The sequence below is a fragment of the Euleptes europaea genome, chromosome 19 (assembly GCF_029931775.1).
Source record: "Euleptes europaea isolate rEulEur1 chromosome 19, rEulEur1.hap1, whole genome shotgun sequence".
Lineage (NCBI taxonomy): Eukaryota > Metazoa > Chordata > Lepidosauria > Squamata > Sphaerodactylidae > Euleptes > Euleptes europaea.
Window position 1 is genome coordinate 726,376 of NC_079330.1, and position 17,208 is coordinate 743,583.

Genomic DNA, 17,208 nt, shown 5'->3' on the forward strand with positions numbered 1-17,208 from the left:
TTGCCTCTCTTCTGCCCCGCCATTATCCCCTCAGGGCTCCCCTCGCCCACCCCTCAGAAACGAATTTCGCGCCCTCGCTGCGCCCCGCCCCCCTCACCGTCACGTGGCCCTAGCCGGCTCTCCGCCGCCGGCTAGTGACGCACGCGCAGCAAGCGCCCAGGCTCTGACTCGCCCCCACCCTTGTCGGCTGGCGTAGGGCGCACGCGCAGTCTGGGAAGCGTTTAGTCTCAGGCGAAGGAGGTTGAGGAGCAGGGGGGAGGGTGTGTGCGTGAGGGGTGCTTTTAAAAATATATATGTATATCCAGAGCAGGAAACCAGCCAGAGAAGGGATTGGGCCTTTGGATGACCAAGGAATAAAAGTAGAAAATAGCCAGAGTCCGGTAGCACCTTAAAGACTAACCAAATTTCTGGCAGGGTGTCAGCTTCCGTGAGCCACTGCCAGAATGTGATTCCACCTATCCTTAAGTAGAGACGAGTGAATTAGACACACAATGGCAATATAAATGTCAAAAGCAAGTAAAATGACATTAGCAGGCATGATTGGATTCGGGTGTGAAAGCTGGACATTGAAGAAAGTGGATAGGAAGAAAGTAGACTCCTTTTAAATGTGTTGGAGGAGAGGGGTATGGATACCCTGGACTGCCAAAAAACAACAACAAATCAGTGGGTTATAGATCAAATCAAGCCTAAACCTAGAAGCTAAAATGACTAAACTGAGGCTATCGTACTTTGGTCACGTTCTGAGAAGACAAGAGTCACTGGAAAAGACGGTCATGCTAGGAAAAGTTGAGGGCAGCAGGAAAAGAGGAAGACCCAACAAGAGATGGATGGACTCAATCAAGGAAGCCACAGCCCTCCGTTTGCAAGATCTGAGCAAGGCTGTCAAAGATAGGACATTTTGGAGGAGTTTGACTCATAGGGTCACCATGGCACTTAACACACACACACATGCAGAGGGGTAGTAGGCATGGAGAAATCAGCATTGGTAATGAATAAAAAGCTTAATAGAGGAATAAAAGTCTTGCTAAAGGAAGGCGGGGAGATGGCAGTGAAGCTAACGGTGGGCCCTGGTTAGTCTCAGAATGGGAGGCCACCGAGGAAGTCCAGGGTTGCTCTGCAGAGGCCGGCAATGGCAAAACCTCTGTGCATCTCTTGCCCTGAAAACCCTGTCTGGTGGCCATGAGTTGGCTGTGACTATCCGCCCCCCAAAAATGTTCACTCTAGTCTGAAAGGTGTGGGTGATGTACCTGCGCCGCAGCAGTCAATTCAGGATGGATGAAAGGAAATACATTTTTAGTCAAGGAGTAATTAAAATGTGGAATTTGCTGCCGGATGATGTAGTAAAGGCCATAGGGATAGACAGCTTTACAAGGGGGTTAGATTCATGGAGAAGAGGTCTATCATTGGCTACTAGTCATGGTGACTAAAAAGAACCTCCACATTCAGAGGCAATCCACCTTGGAATCCCAGTGCCAGGAAGCAACCTCAGGGGAAGGCCTCAGCCTCTGTGCCCTGTTGTTGGCCCCCTGAGGAACTGGTTGGCCACCGTGTGAGACAGGATGCTGGACTAGATGGACCCTCACTGGTTTGATCCAGCAGGGCTCTTGTGGTCTTTTTTTAGGGATATCATCAGATTCCCCTGCAGATACTGACCAGGCATAGCCTTAGCAATGTGGCCGCATCCTGCACAGCTGTTAGATCATCATCATGAACCAAACCCCACACCATCTGCAGTGTTAGAATGACAGTGGTGTGCTGCGTGTTGCCTTGAACATGGTTGTGCAGACATAAGCATGCATGCACCCTACAGGCGGGGCTCGCTCAGCACTACCTGCTCAGATTTAACTGCTAAAGACCCTGGGACAGGAGGGAGCTAAATCCTGAAGAATGATACCTCTACCACTTCACACCGAAAACACTTGAAAATGTTATTTACAACATGGGAAATAAATCATTTAAATAATATTTTGGTCACAATCAGGGTCATTTTCATTTCAGGTACTTATAGAGAGAGGGGGGAGAGAGAGAAAGAGAGAGGGATCAGATATACTTCATTATGTCGGGAGAGAGATTATACAGCATATCTTAAGCTTTTCATGGATGAAAACAGGGACCCTTAGCAGGATTTACTACCTGGGTGAGAAAGGGAATAGAATGGAAACTCTGTGCTTGCATGTGACTCATTTACACTTGAGTTTAGAGGCATCCTTCCCCCACCAATTCAGTAATTCAAGAGAAGATCTGAGAGAGGGTAAAAGCCTCAAAAGCTCCAGCACGATGCATGCACCACATTAAGAGTTTTTTTAAAAAGGTGTTCTTCATATTCTTAATAAATATAATCTCCCTGAAAAGGCAAAACAGGTACTATGATTTATCAGGGACACGTACCCCCTGGCAAAAAGCAACATTTGACCTCAACATTATGCATGCCCATGTATGCATCACGCCAGTGAACTACTTCTCTTCCTTCTTTGTGCCATAACAAATTGTGGGGGGGGGAATGCTTTCAATGGCTCCACTAGATGGCACCCTGCTCTGAAGAATTCTGGAACGCCAAGCCTTCGAGATGCACATCTGTTTTCCAACATGGTAAGGAAGGCGTTTCCATAGCTCTGTAGGTCAAATGTGCATTTCCCCACTCAGGATAAAGCTAGCTGGTCTTACTGTCCTTCACCTCAAGCAATCATCTCTCTGTATGTGATTGGGGGGTGGGGTAGTATATCCTTGTCCAAAATTAGCCCCCTTTCGAGCAAGATTACTTGTTAATTGTTAACAGCTCCCCCCCCCTCCACCTGCTCCAATTCCCAGGGGAGATGCCAGTCAGCACCAGGCCCTGCAATCTCCCAACTCTGAGAACCTGGGAAAGTAACCACCTGCTTCCTGCACCCTAGATTTAAGATGCAGGGATTCGTCTTATCCCTGGAACTTCTGGTGCCAGGATTCAGCCCGAGAGCTGATGAAGCACTCCAAAGCCACAGAGCATTTCAGTCACTGATTGGAAGCATGGCCAGCTCCCCTATTGCAGACATCGGGCCGAGCCACTCTCCTTGGGCCAAACTCTGCCTGGCGCCTCCAGGCCTTCCCTTCAGGCACCAGGAAAATAACAGCTGCCCCTCTTTCCTTCCTTCCCAAGGCTGCGCAACTTATCTGGGCACCTGCATCCACCCCTGGCTGATGCCTTTGGCACTTCCGCTGCCTGGCACTAGCCCAAGTCTAATCAGGAAACGGCCCCAGAGTGGCCTTGGCTGCTGCACAATAGGATAACACGCCACCCATGTCCACAAGTGCCAGGACCACTGAGTCCCACCCACACCGCTTGATAAAGAGGAGTATGAAAGGCTCCGTATCCCAACGAGTCAGCCTTGACAAGATGCTGGTGCTGCTGATTCCCCTTTGGCTGGTGGCGGGTGGTAAGAAATAATCAGCATCTCCCTCTCAAGGCTGCATTCAGACCTTCTGAATGCAGAAGGTTCAGCAAAGCAGGATTCCAAACTAGGGGTAGAAGCTGGTCGGTCGAGCACATTTTGTGCTGATTGTGGTTTGCCCTGACTCCTGACTTCACAGACCACACTTTAGGGAGTATCCATACGTGCCCAGTGTGGCTTGCTTGGCTACCAGCACAGCAAGACAGGAAGGGGGGGTCTCCCTCCTGGGAGGCAGAGAGGCAGCAAGAAAGGGAAACTGGGCGTTGTTACCTGTACCCAACAGACTTGCCAGACTACTGTATAAACCAGGGCTTAAACAAGCCCCACTTGGTCTCAATGTCTGAATGCAGCCTCTGGGTCTCTCTGCTCCTGCTCAGCTAGGGCTAGAACAAGGTCCGCTCTGCAATCTTCTGCCTCCATCCTGGGAGAATGAAGGGCCCTTTCCCCTGCTTCAGCTATACTGAATTGCACTCCTTCAGAAGACAGATAGCCAGGTATGCAGGAGAGGAGCGTCTGGGCCAGGTTAGGGGAAGGGGGAAAGGTCATCAGCACCCAGATGCCTCCCTTGGTCACAGCTGGCCTTCCAGGCACCCAGGCAGAGCTGAACTTATGAAGTTGTTTTCTACCAACTCTGGCCCTTGGACCTTCTAGCTCAGTATTGCCCGCTCTGACTGGCAGCAGGCTCTCCAGAGTCTGGGGCAGAGAAAGCCTCCCTCAGTAACCCAGCTCCTGCAACTGGAAAGGCCAGGGATTGAACTCAGAATTTTCTGCTTGAGAAACAGGCCGTCTTCCCCTGAGCCACAGCAGCTCTAAGGGGAATGGGGATGGATGCCCTTCTCTTCAAACCTCTCTCCCTCGCCTTCCTCTCTGCTGGACACAGAAACTGCTCTTTGCTCTCCCCCGCAGCCTCCGGGTGTGGAGAGCCCGTCTACGCTCCCAACGCAAGAGTGGTCAACGGTGAGGATGCCAACCCCTTCAGCTGGCCCTGGCAGGTGAGCCACAGAACTGTCCTTCTGGCTCCACAAGGTCTGTGCCATAGCGGCAAGAAAACCTGGCCGCAATAAAAGCCCTTCACCATTTCCTCCCTGCCAGGGGGGCACTGGGGTTGCCAAGCTCCAGGTGGGGCCTGGAGTCCTCCTAGAATCACAACAGATCTCCCGACTACAGAGAGCGGTTGCCTTGGGGGGAAAATGGCAGTTTTGGAGAGTGCAATCTATGGCATCACATACTTGCAGACCTCCCTCCTCCCTCATCACTGCCCTCCTGGCCCAAAGCTGGCAACCCTGTGTGGTGTACTGGCTCCATAACATTGGCAAGCAGTTGAACCAGTGAGGATGGAGGCTTAAGTGTCCCCGCCCCAGGGAAAGTGGCCCTGCCTGGCCTTAGTGATGTTGCTGGGACCTCATCTTGCAAGGACTTACTGGGGCCATGCTCCTGCAAGGAGATGTAAATGTGAGGAAAGCAGTGTAGCATGCCAGACAATCACAGCTTCTCATCGCCTAAGACCCAGGGGGTGGCTGGTTCAAGACCTGACCCTGGGGGGCTGGGGAACAGCTGGCCTTGGGCTGGAAAAGCATCTTGAGAACTGGGCTGGGGGAGCTTCTGAGGCAGGAACTGCTGAGGCATCAGGAGAATCTCTCTGGCTGCGTTAGGGGTCTCCAGTTCTGCCTCAAAGAAGGAGCTTGTTCCAGGGTCCAGCCCTGGAGGGGTCCTGGCAGTCACAGAAGCTCCAGTGCCAATGGGTGGGTGTTGATGTTGGGCCTCTGAGAAGAAGCGAGTGAGGCAGTCACTTATCTCCTCCAGGGCTGGGAAATTCCTGGAAATTTGGGGATAGAGCCTGGGGAGGGTGGGTTTTGTGAAGGGGACCTCAGCAGGGTATAATGCCATACAGTCTACTCTCCAAGTCATCCACTTCTTCCAGGGGAACGGATCTCTGTTGCCTGGAGATCTGTTGTAACGCTGGGAGATCTCCAGCCTCCACCTGGAGGTGAGCAACCCTAATCTTCCACCATTTTCCATCTCTTATGGTGGCCCTGATGACCTGCAGAGCAGAAGATCTGTCCTCCTTTAGGTTCTTCTGCCTGATGGGAACACCCAAAGAGGCCCCCCCTGGGGTGTCCCTCCAAGGCTAAAATTCCATGGCCAATGGGGCTCCTTCCCAAATCTCCAGCACGCCTCAGATGGGGGCTGTGAATGTCCATTTTTAATGGGGGCTCTGTCGACCTTCACTCCTTTGAGCATCAGCCCCTCTACTGGCAGGGCATTTGGTGAGCAAACAATGTCTGAGAGATCAAGGCAGCCGTACCTGCAGCCAGAGACTCTCCTGTCTTAATGTGGAACCTCACCTCAGGGAGGGGGGCTGCTGCCCAAGGGAGGGTCTAAGAACTACCCCTCTCTATTGCGCCCCCGCAGATCTCCCTGCAGTATGAGAAGGATGGGGTATTCCGTCACACCTGCGGGGGGAGTCTTATTGCCCCCAACTGGGTCATGACAGCCGCACACTGCATCTCGTAAGTTCCCTCTCTTGCAGCATGGGGTGGGCATCTTTTGGGGGTGGTATCAGCAGAAGCAGCTGCTTGCTTGAGGGTAGGAGCATGTTGCCAGTGAGGATTTCTCCCTGGTGGTGTCCAAAGTAGCCCACAAGCCCCTTTTGCAGGGGAGCTGGCACTCTTCACAGCAGAGGGTGGGGATGTTATTTGGCCTTTGGCTCCCTGCTTGTCTAGCAGCTCTACCCTACCAAGGCTGCTGGCCACCCTGGCTCCTGTTAGGTAAGCGGGGTGACATTGCTCCAGCTTCCCAGGGAGGGAAGCAAGGGGGTTCCTTCCCCCAGCTGACGAGTCACTGGATGACTCCATGAGTTGGTGGTCTTTCCACCGTGAGCTCTGCCTCCTCAACATGACCGCTTTGATGGGTTCTCCTTACAGCAAGTCCCGGCGCTATGAGGTGGTGCTGGGAGAATATGACATGGAGCAGGAGGAGGGTTCGGAGCAGCACATCCCTGTGAACGCTGATGACATTTTTGTGCACCCAAAATGGATATCCTTCTGCGCGGCCTGTGGGTAAGCAATGTGTGGCATGTGTCCCCTGGGTGCCCCTGGGCAGGGGAGGCTTCCAAGACAGAGCAGGGTCCTGTTTCCAGAGCAGAGATCCCCTTGAGTTTAGCCCCAGAACTTACTCTCAGTGCTGCAGCATTGAAATCTGAAGTTGTAATAAAAGACCACAGCACCTCTGAGCAGGCACAGAGTGTTTTCCCTCTCCCTTGAGTAACCCTAACTAGCCCTCACTAGGACAGGGGAGAAGAGGTGTTTCCATGGCAGGGCGTGCATGTGTATTGAGGCACCTCGTGCTTGAGAACTTGACCCTTCCCGGGGGTGGGAAGATTAGCAAGGCAGTGACAGAATCCAGGGTAAGAGTCACTTGCTGAGGACACCCCAGGCAAGGCAGCCAGACTCATGGAGATCTCTTTCAACCCCAGCAACGACATCGCCTTGCTGAAGTTGTCCCGCAGTGCCGAGCTGAATGACAAGGTGAAGCTGGCCTGCCTCCCGCCCGCAGGGGAGGTCCTGCCCAACAAATACCCCTGCTACATCAGCGGCTGGGGACGCCTCTACAGTGCGTGACTTCATCCTTGTGACTATTCTGCTGACGGGGGAGGGAGGGAGACACTGCCGTCCGTGGGAGAGAGCGTGTCTCAGTATGCGTACCCCTGTGCACACACGAACCCCCAAGTCCTTAGGTAGGCATGGGGCATCCCTCTCCTTAGTGCAAATTACACCTGCATGTACCTCAAGCAGGAGGTGTGGAGTGATGCCTCCTTTCAACTCAAAACGATCTAAGAGAATGACAAGCCTCAGACATTCATTCAGACACCCGTAAGGGCCACAGGTGTCTGCGCCCATTGTGTGAATGTGGATTTCCTTAGCAGCCCAAATGCCCTGGAGATGGGCTTTGTCTCTGGGGAGATTCACCCTCATCCTCAGAGGACCCACGGAGCCATCGAATGCAAAAATTGTATCCAGCTTTGGTCCAGTTTCCCCTCTGGACACCTCCTCCCTGATGCTGGCTGGACTCAGTCTGGTGGTGGACAGGCAGGCAGCTGCTTGGCTCTTGCTCTCTAAGAGGTGGCTCATAGATACCTCATCTCCCCCTCCCCCACCATCAGCCACCTGATTTTTGCACCTTTGTTCTCCAAGCCCTGGTCTCTGAACCAGCTCAGCCCTTCCCACTGGTTTCAGTGGGGTCCTTGCAGGAGGGAGCCCCTTGGTGCCTGCCCTGGCAAGGGACTCCCGCCTTGCCCTGGCCCTTGAATGCCCCCCACTCCACCAGCGTGACCTTTCTTTGCAGCCGGCGGCCCCCTCCCCTCCAGACTGCAGCAGGCGGTGCTTCCGGTGGTGGACCACGTGCACTGCACCCAGCCTGACTGGTGGGGAGCCCTGGCGATCCGGGAAACCATGGTGTGCGCCGGCGGAGACATCCGGGCAGGCTGCAACGTGAGTGGGGGACTGGCGAGGGTGGGGCTCTGGGCTCTGGAGGCCACCGTCTCAGCCGCACCTTCTGCTCTGAAGACCCTGAATGGTGCCCTGGGAGGGAAACCTTGGCGTGCAGGCCAGGGAGCGAAGGCCTGCCCATCAGACGTCTGACCTCTGGGGGTGGGGGTTGTCTCATCTGCAGGGTGACTCGGGCGGCCCCCTCAATTGCCAGGCTGCAGATGGAAGATGGCAGGTCCACGGCATCGCCAGCTTTGTCTCTGGATTGGGATGCAATGCCTTGAAGAAACCCACCGTCTTCACCCGAGTCTCGGCATTCGATGGCTGGATCCAGGAAGTGAGTTGTCTTTGGTACCCAGTCAGTGGAGTGACTCATGAGAAAGTAATGGGGGGGTGAGGTAGAGCAGAAGGCAGCTTAGTGGAATGGCAACACCTGAATAGTAATCAGAACCCCACTCTGAATGAAGCGGAGCTGTGTACCTGCCCTGTGCTGAGACATCCGACCCTGGTGGGCTGCGTTGCCAGGTGAGGCTTGGTAGATTTCAGCCTGAGCTTAGAGTCAGTTCTGGTCCTTGGTCCAGTCTGATTTCAGGCCACAGAAATCTTTCTCCTCTTGACTAACAGTTTGTGAGAAAAGTTTAATATTTTACTGTGACAATTTGTGGGTTTTTTAAAAAGTTGTAAGACGCTATAAAAGCCTGAAGTGGCTGGTTTGGAAGACCAAAAAAATGCATTTAATGGAAAGGAAAGGAAATAGGGAGTGTAGCTCAGGTTAGAATTTGTTCAGGCTGCAGCCCTTGACCCAGTGGAGATCCAGAAGGAAGCCCCCAGAATAGACATACTCATCCACTGCAGCCAAAAGAACGAAAGCATCTTGTGGCATCTTAACGGCTAACAAATTTTGTGAGCCAGAGGTCGCTTGGTTAGATGCATATGCAAGCTTTGATCATATATATGGTGGTTGAGAAGATGATCCCCTGGTTATATATTTATTATGTATGTATTACAAAATAATGTTCCCCCTCTCTGTGCATTTTCACTTTATAAACCATGTAAAATGAACTCAAGAATAAAATGTCAGAACAGTGTTAAATGAAACAAGATGAAAGCATTGCCCAAATCAAGCAGCAGTCAAATAAACCACAGCCAAAACTGGCTAGAAGAACAGCCTCCCCCTGAAAATCTGGAGAAGATAAAATAGATTTACCCTGGGGCCTAAGAGACAGATGAGCAGGCACCAAGTGGGTGTTGCATAATGAGGGTGCCACTGTAAAGAAGGCCCCGTCTCTGGTAGCTGCCTGCCTGTCCCTCCAGAGGTGGGGAGACCCAGAAGAGAACCCCAGAGGGTAATCTCAGCAGCCAGGCTGGCTCATAACAGGGGGTCCTTCAGATGCTGCTGCCTCTCCCAGGCCAGTCTTATGGCTGCCACTCTGGGTTCTCCAGATTTTCTTTTCTTTTCTTTTCTTTTCTTCAGACCATGGCTAGTCATTCATGATGAGCTGAGTCTTCTGAGATCTGGAATAAAAAGGCTGAAAAGTCCGGCTCGAACTTTGTGGTTTCCTTTTTGGCTGTTTTGCAGTCTTGCATCCAACACCCAACACTACCCCTCCCATGAATTGGTGGGCATCTCTCCCTCGCTCCCTGCTTCGCCTGCACGTACCACACATATGCAGCCTCTGCTCAGCTGCAGAGGCCAACAGCTGTGCCCGACTCCTTGCTCTTTCTTAAGTAAAGCTGAAAACTCAGACTTCTCTCACACACCATCCGCATCCTCATCGTCGTCGTTTATATCCCACCTTTCCCCACAGTGGAGACCCAGAGCGGCTGACAGTATTGTCCTCTCTTCCATTTTATCCTTACCAACAACCCAGTGAGGTAGGCCAGGCGGAGAGAGAGAGACTGACCCAAGATCACCCAGCAAGCTTCCATGGCAGAATGGAGATCAGATCTTGGGTCTTCCAGATCCTAGTCTAACCACAGGGACACAGGAATCTGCCTTCCCCTGAGCCAGGCCCCCACCTACCCACCTGTCCATCAAGGTCAGCACGACCTACTTGGACTGACAGTAAGCTCTCTGGGGTCTCAGGCAGAGGATGGTTAGGTTTGAGCCAGGAGCATCTCACATGAACACATGAAGCTGCCTTGTACTGAATCAGACCATCAAGGTCCATCAAAGTCAGTATTGTCTAATCAGACTGGCAGTGGCTCTCCAGGGTCTCAGGCAGGGGCCTTTCACATCACCTACTTGCCTAGCCCCTTTAACTGGAGATGCCGGGGATTGAACCTGGGACCTTCTGCATGCCAAGCAGATGCTCTACCATTGAGCCACAGCCGCTAAGAGACAGCCAAGAGTTTCAAGGTATCAGCTTCTGACCATCGAAGGAGCTCCCTTTGTCAGACACAGGCAGGAAATGATCTTTCACATCACTGATTATTAACACGGCCCTTTCACTTGGAGATGCTGCATGCATGGGACTGAACCTGGGGTGTTCTCCATGCCAAGCAGATGCTCTGCTGTGGGGTGTGTACGGCCCCGCCTCACAAGGTCTTGATGGATTTTGGACATCCTGTCCCCCCCACCCTTCCAGGCAGCTGCTTTGTGAAAGAGCCACACTGCATCTTCATCATTGCTTCCAATGGAGCCAGCGTATGGGCAATTGGGCACTTTCCCTCGCCACAAGGCAACCTCCTTCCAGCAGGTGGCAGCAGCAACCCCCCCTCCCCCAGGTATGGGAACGGTGATTATCTGTGTCCCTGGTTCTCTTCCCCAATGGGGAACCTAGGAGTAAGATCTACTGACAGGGAAGCTCTCCCCCACCCCCAAGTCCCTGGCTGTGATCTGTCTGTACCACTGAGAAGTGATGCAGGAATGGCACTTTGCACATGTTCTTTTCTGTAGCAATATTTCACTGGGAACTGGCACAGAAAAACAGGTTCTGGCCAAGCCTGAAAGCACGATTGAGGCACATGGGGGCACGACTCTGTTCTGGCTGCACGGAGGTCCGGCCTGGTTCAGTCTCTGGCATCTCCAGTTACAGGATCTCCTGCAGCAGGTCTTGAAAAAGACCCCTTTTCCGCCAAGACTTTGGAGAAGGGCTGCCAGTCACAGCAGGCAATTATTAGCTAGACAGGCCGGTGGTCAAGAGTGAGTGAGAAAAATGGACTTTGGCACACCTCCGCTTTATATTGTCTGTTTCCAATATCATATATACCTGAGAGCCAGTGTGGTGTAGTGGTTAGAGTGCAGGACTTGAACCTGGAAGACCCTGGATCCCAGGTTCGAATCCCCACACTGCCATGGAAGCTCACTGGCTGACCTTGGGACAATCACACTCTTGCAGCCTAGCCTACCTCACAGGGTGGTTGTGAGGATGAAATGCTGGAGAGGAGAACGATGTAAGCCACTCTGGGGACAAAGATAGGATATAAATGAAGTAAATACACCATGAATACACTCTTATTCCCTTTATCCCGCTTGTCCCCCACTCAGGGCACTTGACTGCTGCTCTAATGCTCTCAGGTCCTTGGCTGGATACCCAGGGTACCTTAATCTGATAGTTATAATTACACTGTGTCTTTCCTCTTAAAAAGGAAAACTACTCATCTGCAGAGCAGTGTTTGGGTCTCCCTGCGGAGGTGCCGCTGCTCTTCTGTACTCCCCAGCCAAACCCAGCTGGCTAAAGATCACTCTTCCCAGCTGCCAACGTCCTTGCTCAGCCCCCTGCGCATTCTCCTCCCTCCCAGAGGGCTTCTCCTCTTGCAAGCAGGGCACTGGGGGCAGCCAGGCTGGGCACTGAGGGCAGAGAGTGTCCCAGAGCCTGCATTCTTCAGCAGGGTGCCCTTTCCCATTTTCCCAAAAATGGAGGGGGAAGACACGATGCACCCCCAGCCCAATCCTCTCCGGGTTGCACCGCCCCTTATTTAGGCCTTTGATGGCCTTCCAGGCACAAGCCAAATGGGCTAATAATAGCCATGAGGCAGCACGGGTGAGCAAGCCAGGATTACTCCCCTGCCCACAAAGGTTTTGGGGGCTGGAAGGCGTTGCTGGGAGTGGAGGGAGCATGCCTTCTGCCCCCCTCTCTGAGCTCCTCCTCCTCTGGCGCATATGCCCCCTTCTCCCCTTGTCCGCCTCAGGCAGGAACTCAAAAAGGAGCTGACAAGAACACTCCCCCCCTCTTGGAGCACCTCCTTTGGTTGTGCCTTGATGTCTTTGTGCATTTATAAAAGAGGCAGCGTGCGCCCCCGCAGCCAGACCACAGGCCCCGCTGGTCTCTCTGATCAGTCACTGCTCCACAGGGCTCTTCCTGGGCATTTTAAAAAGTGCTCTTTTTGCTTTGCTGGGGGTTGTGCCCACCCCCCCCCCACATGGCCACTTTTCCAGTGTGTTGTGATCTCCTTGAATTCTATCTCTATCTTCCGGTGTTTTTGCTGCTCCTCTCAATTTGGTGTCATCTGCAAATTTAATGAGCAGTCCCTCCACACCCTCATCCAGATCATTTCTAAAAATATAGAAAAAGTACCTGGCCCATACCCAAACTCTGATGGCACCCCAGTGAACACCTCTCTCCGTTCAGATGAAATGCCACTGACAACTACTCTTTGAGTGCGGTTCTGCAACCAGTTCCCTATCCACCTAACTATCCCAGGGTCCAGTCCACAGTCCTCTAGTTTACCCACCAGAACATCATGGGGAACCCTCTCAAAAGTCTTACTGAAATCCAGGTAAACAACATCTACGGCATTCCCATGATCTAGTAAGCTGGTCACTCCATCAAAGAAGGAAACAAGGTTGGTCTAGCAGGACCTGTTGCGGGAAAATCCTGCTGACTTCCCTGGATCACCAAGTCATCCTTCAGATGCTGGCAGATTGCTCTCTTTAGTGTCTGCTCCGCTATCTTCCCTGGGAGAGAGGTCAAACTGAGTGGCCTGATCCATTTGGCATAAGGGTCGCCCCTTCTCTGCCAGTCGCTTGCCTGCCAGGGCCTCGCTAGCAGGACCCCGGCGGAATCCCCGCAGGTAGGAAACCAGGGCAGCAGGGAGTGGAACGGGCGATCAACTTTCTCGCTGGTGTTTGCAGGGGGGTGACTTGCAGAGATTGTTTTTTTACACGGGGGAGGATCCGAAAACTGCCCCCCTCCCCGCGGTGGCGCTGCCCCCCTGCGCCTGGGGGGCTTCGAGTCTTTTCCTTCGTTGCCGATCCGCTGCCCTGGGCGGCTATTCATAGCCCCGGGAGGGAGGGTAGGGCCATCGGGTGCAGCCGCCCGCCCGCCCGGCCTGCGAGGGAAGCGGGCGGGTTCCTGGCCCAGGATCGCCGCCGCTGGCGAGGGGCGGCCTTGGCTCGAGGCCCGGCGCGCGCGGGAACGTCCTGAACCGCGCTCGGCTGGCCGCGCCCTCCGCCGCTCGGGCAAACCCGATGAACTCCGCGCCCTCCTGCCCGCGCCGCCAACCCCTTTGGGAGCTTCGGGCCGGGGGCAGGAAAGGGCCAGGAGGGGATTTGAAAGGCTGGTGCCCCTCCGCCCCCGTCGGGCTGCGCGGTCCCGGCGGGGGAGGCCTCCGCCCCGCTGGCGCTTCAGCTCCCGCGGGGCCGTGGTTCAGTGGCGGAGCATCTGCTCGGCATGCGGAAGGTCCCCGGTTCGCTCCCCGGCGGCATCTCCAGTTAAAGGGACTGGGCAAGTAGGTGATGCGAACAGACCCCCGCCTGAGACCCCGGAGAGCCGCTGCGGGTCTGAGTAGACAAGCCTGACTTGGATGGAGCCAGGGTCTGATTTCAGTCGAAGGCAGCGTCCTGCGTGTTCACGTGTGTGTCGTCGCGGCCAGGAATGGCGGCTGTTGGCCGGAGCGCTTGGGCGGCCGCCACCGTCCCTGGCGGGAGCCGGCTAAGGCCAGCCGCCCTGGCCTCGCCTATCCCGGGCCGCTGGGCCCAGCTGGCTTGGCGCGGGCTCCTTCCCAGGCGCGCATTCCTCACGCGCTCCTTGCCCGGCGGGCCGGGCCTGCCTTTCTCCTCTCTGCTTGCAGCTGAAGGGCCGGGCCCTGCCGCTCCTCTTAAGTGCTTGCATTCCGCTTCTGGTCTGTGTTACTGCACACAAGATTTTCAAGCGGGATTCGCTGGCTCCTGTTCAGAAGACGATTCGCTAAGAGGGTGGCAGAGAACTATATCAGGGGAACCAAGTGGCTGGTTTCTTTCCTTGGCCGCAGCCTGCTGGCCGTGGTCCTTTGCTGGTGTCTTAATGACTGCTTTCCTTGTGGTGCTTCTTCTTATTAGCTGCCTTGAATGCCTCTCGGAAAGGCCGTCTCACCATTTCCCCCTTAAAGAGCAAATGCCTTCTGGGCTGCAGGCCGAGGGAGGGAGCCTGTGCAGGAGACCTGCCAGCCATCTGCAGCCCTGACTTGATTTTGATAGGGAACCAAGCAGAGACACCCCCTGGCTACAGGGACCGGAGGAGGTGGTGCTCCCTGGCGTGCCCTCCAGAGAGCGATCCAGTGGCCAGGAGAGCCCTTGGCCCCGGGGCTCAGCTTCTAGTTCCTCCTGGCACCTAGGGAACCAACCACAGCTGGGCAAGGCCTGTGCTGTGCCAAAATCCAGTGTCAGGCTAGAAGCGCCCTTTGTCAGAGTACCGATCTTGGAAGAGGCAAGGTAAGGAGAGCCCCGCCTGGGGCATCCAATGAAGCGTAAATAAGTGCCCAAATTGTTTTATTGGTGCAAATGTACTCAGAGCTTTTATTGTGGCTTATTCAGGTGGTGCTGGGCAGATAAGACCTCGGGTGAGACGGGGACAGCGGACTTGGCACTTCCTTGGCCATTGGCAGGGGGTCACAGGAGCTGGGGCCGGTGCGGTGTCCCCGAGCCCCTGACTCTAGCCGTGCCCCGCCCTGTGCTGAATCTGCCTGAGCAAACGGCATGGCTACTGACCACCCCCCCCCACCTGCTTGTGCAAAGCGTATGAGGGTCCCAGGCACATGAGGCCAGAGATCAGGCTGTCTGAAGTCCAAGGAGCAAATGGAGCCACTTGACCTGAGGCCCTGATCCAGCAGGCCCAGAAAAAGGTGTGTGGAAACCTTCCCCCCTCCCCCTTAGTGGGGCTGAGGGGGGCAGATTACTCATCCTGAAGTCATCCTGTGAGAGATGGATGGAAAGAGGGAGGGGAGGCTGAGCAGTGGGGGAAGGCGGCTGGCACCCCTCCCTGGGCCCCAGCTGAGCTCCTGCGGCACAGACCCCAGGGTGGCCCAAGCCCAGCTAGGGGCAGGGTGATGACAAAGCCCCTTGAACTCTCCAAGGCCCAGAGACGCCTCCTCAGAGCTCCACCAGCCAGATGCCAAGCCCCAGAGACCAGCCACCGCTGCCGGGACAGAAAAAGGAGACCAGCTGGCTTAAGGCACCCCCAAATTGTGTATCATGCTGACAATCAACCCTCAGTCGCCCTGAACAGGCAGCAGTCAAGAACAGGGTCAGAAAGACTTCACAACACACGCTCTGCCCAACGCCAGCCCGGCAAAGGGCCATGTGTTTGTGTCCCATGTTCCTGCTGCAATCTGTGTGACAATCAGGTTTATTCCCCCCCATAAAACATCAAGCGCAGCATGAATTATGGCCCCCGGTGAACCATGGCCTCTTGCCCCAACTTTATTCCCCTGGGACTTTGGGCCTGTGGGTAGGTGGAGTCCACCTACCTGACCCTCCTGGCTTCCCGGACTAAGCTGTCTGGTTTGCTGGGGGACAGTTAAGGCTTGTCCAAGCCCTCCACACACACACACAATTGCTTGGGGAACGGCTGCTGTTTTTAGAATTCTCCTTGCAAGTAGTTTAAGCACAGGGGCCCCGCTGGGGTCGGGGGGGGGGTTTCAGCCCCAGAGCTGAGCAGGAAAGGGTGGATGCGGACTGCGTGGCCACGGAAGGTGGGACACCCCCCCCCAGCTGATTCCTGGCACCATTCGTGGCTTTGCAAGGGAAGGATCCCCATCTCCTTTGCCAACACTCCGCTGCTCAGGGGCTCTTTGGCTCAGCCGCCGCCGCCACCACCACTGTGCTTCACAGAGTGGGCACCATGCCTCCCTCCTGGCTGCTGAAGCCCCCAACCCTGGCTGCTCTCCTGGAATCACAGAATCATAGAGCTGGAAGGTACCACCAGGGTCATCTAGTCCAACCCCCTGAACAATGCAGGAAATTCACAATTACCTCCCCCCATACCCCCAAGTGACCCCTACGCCATGCCCAGAAGATGACCAAGGTGCCATCCCTCTCATGATCTGCCTAAGGTCACAGAATCAGTATTGTTGACAGATGGCCATCTAGCCTCTGCTTAAAAACCTCCAGGGAAGGAGAGCCCACCACCTCCCTGGGAAGCCTCGTTCCACTGAGGAACCGTTCTAACTGTTAGAAGCCCAAGAACACAAAGCCCAGCAGGCTCCCATCAACCCCAAGATCAGGGCAGTGCCAGGTGCAGCCCACCACCCTCCCAACATGTTCAGTCCCACACTGGAGACAGTGAAATGGGATCAGGGATGCCAGGCAACATCGCACCTGTGGAGAGGCCCAGCAGTGCCCCTGCCCAAAGGAGAGGCCTGCCCCACACCCCAATGGCCTCGTCCCCTGTGGACAGCAGACGCCTTGCTGGTTTCGTGATGGGGGACCGAGGGGCTCACTTGCAGAAGAGGCCGCGGGAGTAGCCCCAAACAAAGTGTTCTGGTGCCAGGAGCTTTTATAATGAGAGCCAGCCTGGGGAAACCTGGGTTCAAATCTTTCTTCTGCAATTAAGCTCACCTGGTGACCTTTGGCCAGTCACTCTCTTGCAACCTTGCCTACAGCACGGGGGGGGGGTTATGAGGATGAAACAAAGGAAGGGAGGACCATGAACACTGCCCTGAGCTTCTTGGAGGAAAAGCTGGGGAGGTGAGAGGTTGGTATCAGATGCAGACCATGGAGCCTGGGGCGGGGGGTCAGCAAAGGAGACCCAAGTGGTCAGGAAGGGAATGAGAGATCCTGGGATCACAGAGGACGGTGGCATCCTGCCAGGCAGCCCCCCCCCAGAGGATGCTTGCCCCTCAGCCTGCCTGCGTCTGACTGACTCCTCCGTCTGTTGACATCCAAGGAATGACAGTCAGGCTGGTGCTTCAAGCAGCTGCTTGGGTAGCATTGTAAGGAGGTCACTGATGCCCTGCAGGTGCCTGGCATCCCTCCTGGGCCCAGACTGCTGCCAGCTGGCCCAAGCCAAGAAGAAGCCACAGGGGGGCAAGAGTTGCCAAATACGATGGGCCTCAGATTCCAGATCTAGAACTGGAATTGAAGCATGGGTTTGCCA

General features: G+C 54.8%; 1 protein-coding gene across 1 annotated transcript; it reads left to right on the forward strand.

Annotated features, from left to right (window-relative positions):
- Nucleotides 1-3,370: 3,370 nt before the first annotated feature.
- Nucleotides 3,371-9,416, forward strand: LOC130491809 (proproteinase E-like). Its single transcript, XM_056865603.1, has 8 exons — nucleotides 3,371-3,410; nucleotides 4,332-4,417; nucleotides 5,838-5,935; nucleotides 6,350-6,484; nucleotides 6,901-7,037; nucleotides 7,770-7,915; nucleotides 8,097-8,249; nucleotides 9,387-9,416. The coding sequence occupies exons 1-8, from the start codon at nucleotides 3,371-3,373 to the stop codon at nucleotides 9,405-9,407; spliced, it is 816 nt and encodes a 271-aa protein (XP_056721581.1). The 3' UTR covers nucleotides 9,408-9,416.
- Nucleotides 9,417-17,208: the final 7,792 nt, after the last annotated feature.

Excerpts from the sequence above, each read along its gene's own strand:
- LOC130491809 (XM_056865603.1), top strand. The coding sequence starts at position 3,371 with ATGCTGGTGCTGCTGATTCCCCTTTGGCTGGTGGCGGGTG. Across the intron at positions 4,418-5,837 it reads CCTTCAGCTGGCCCTGGCAG|ATCTCCCTGCAGTATGAGAA; the intron begins GTGAGCCACAGA and ends GCGCCCCCGCAG. Across the intron at positions 7,916-8,096 it reads ACATCCGGGCAGGCTGCAAC|GGTGACTCGGGCGGCCCCCT; the intron begins GTGAGTGGGGGA and ends TCTCATCTGCAG.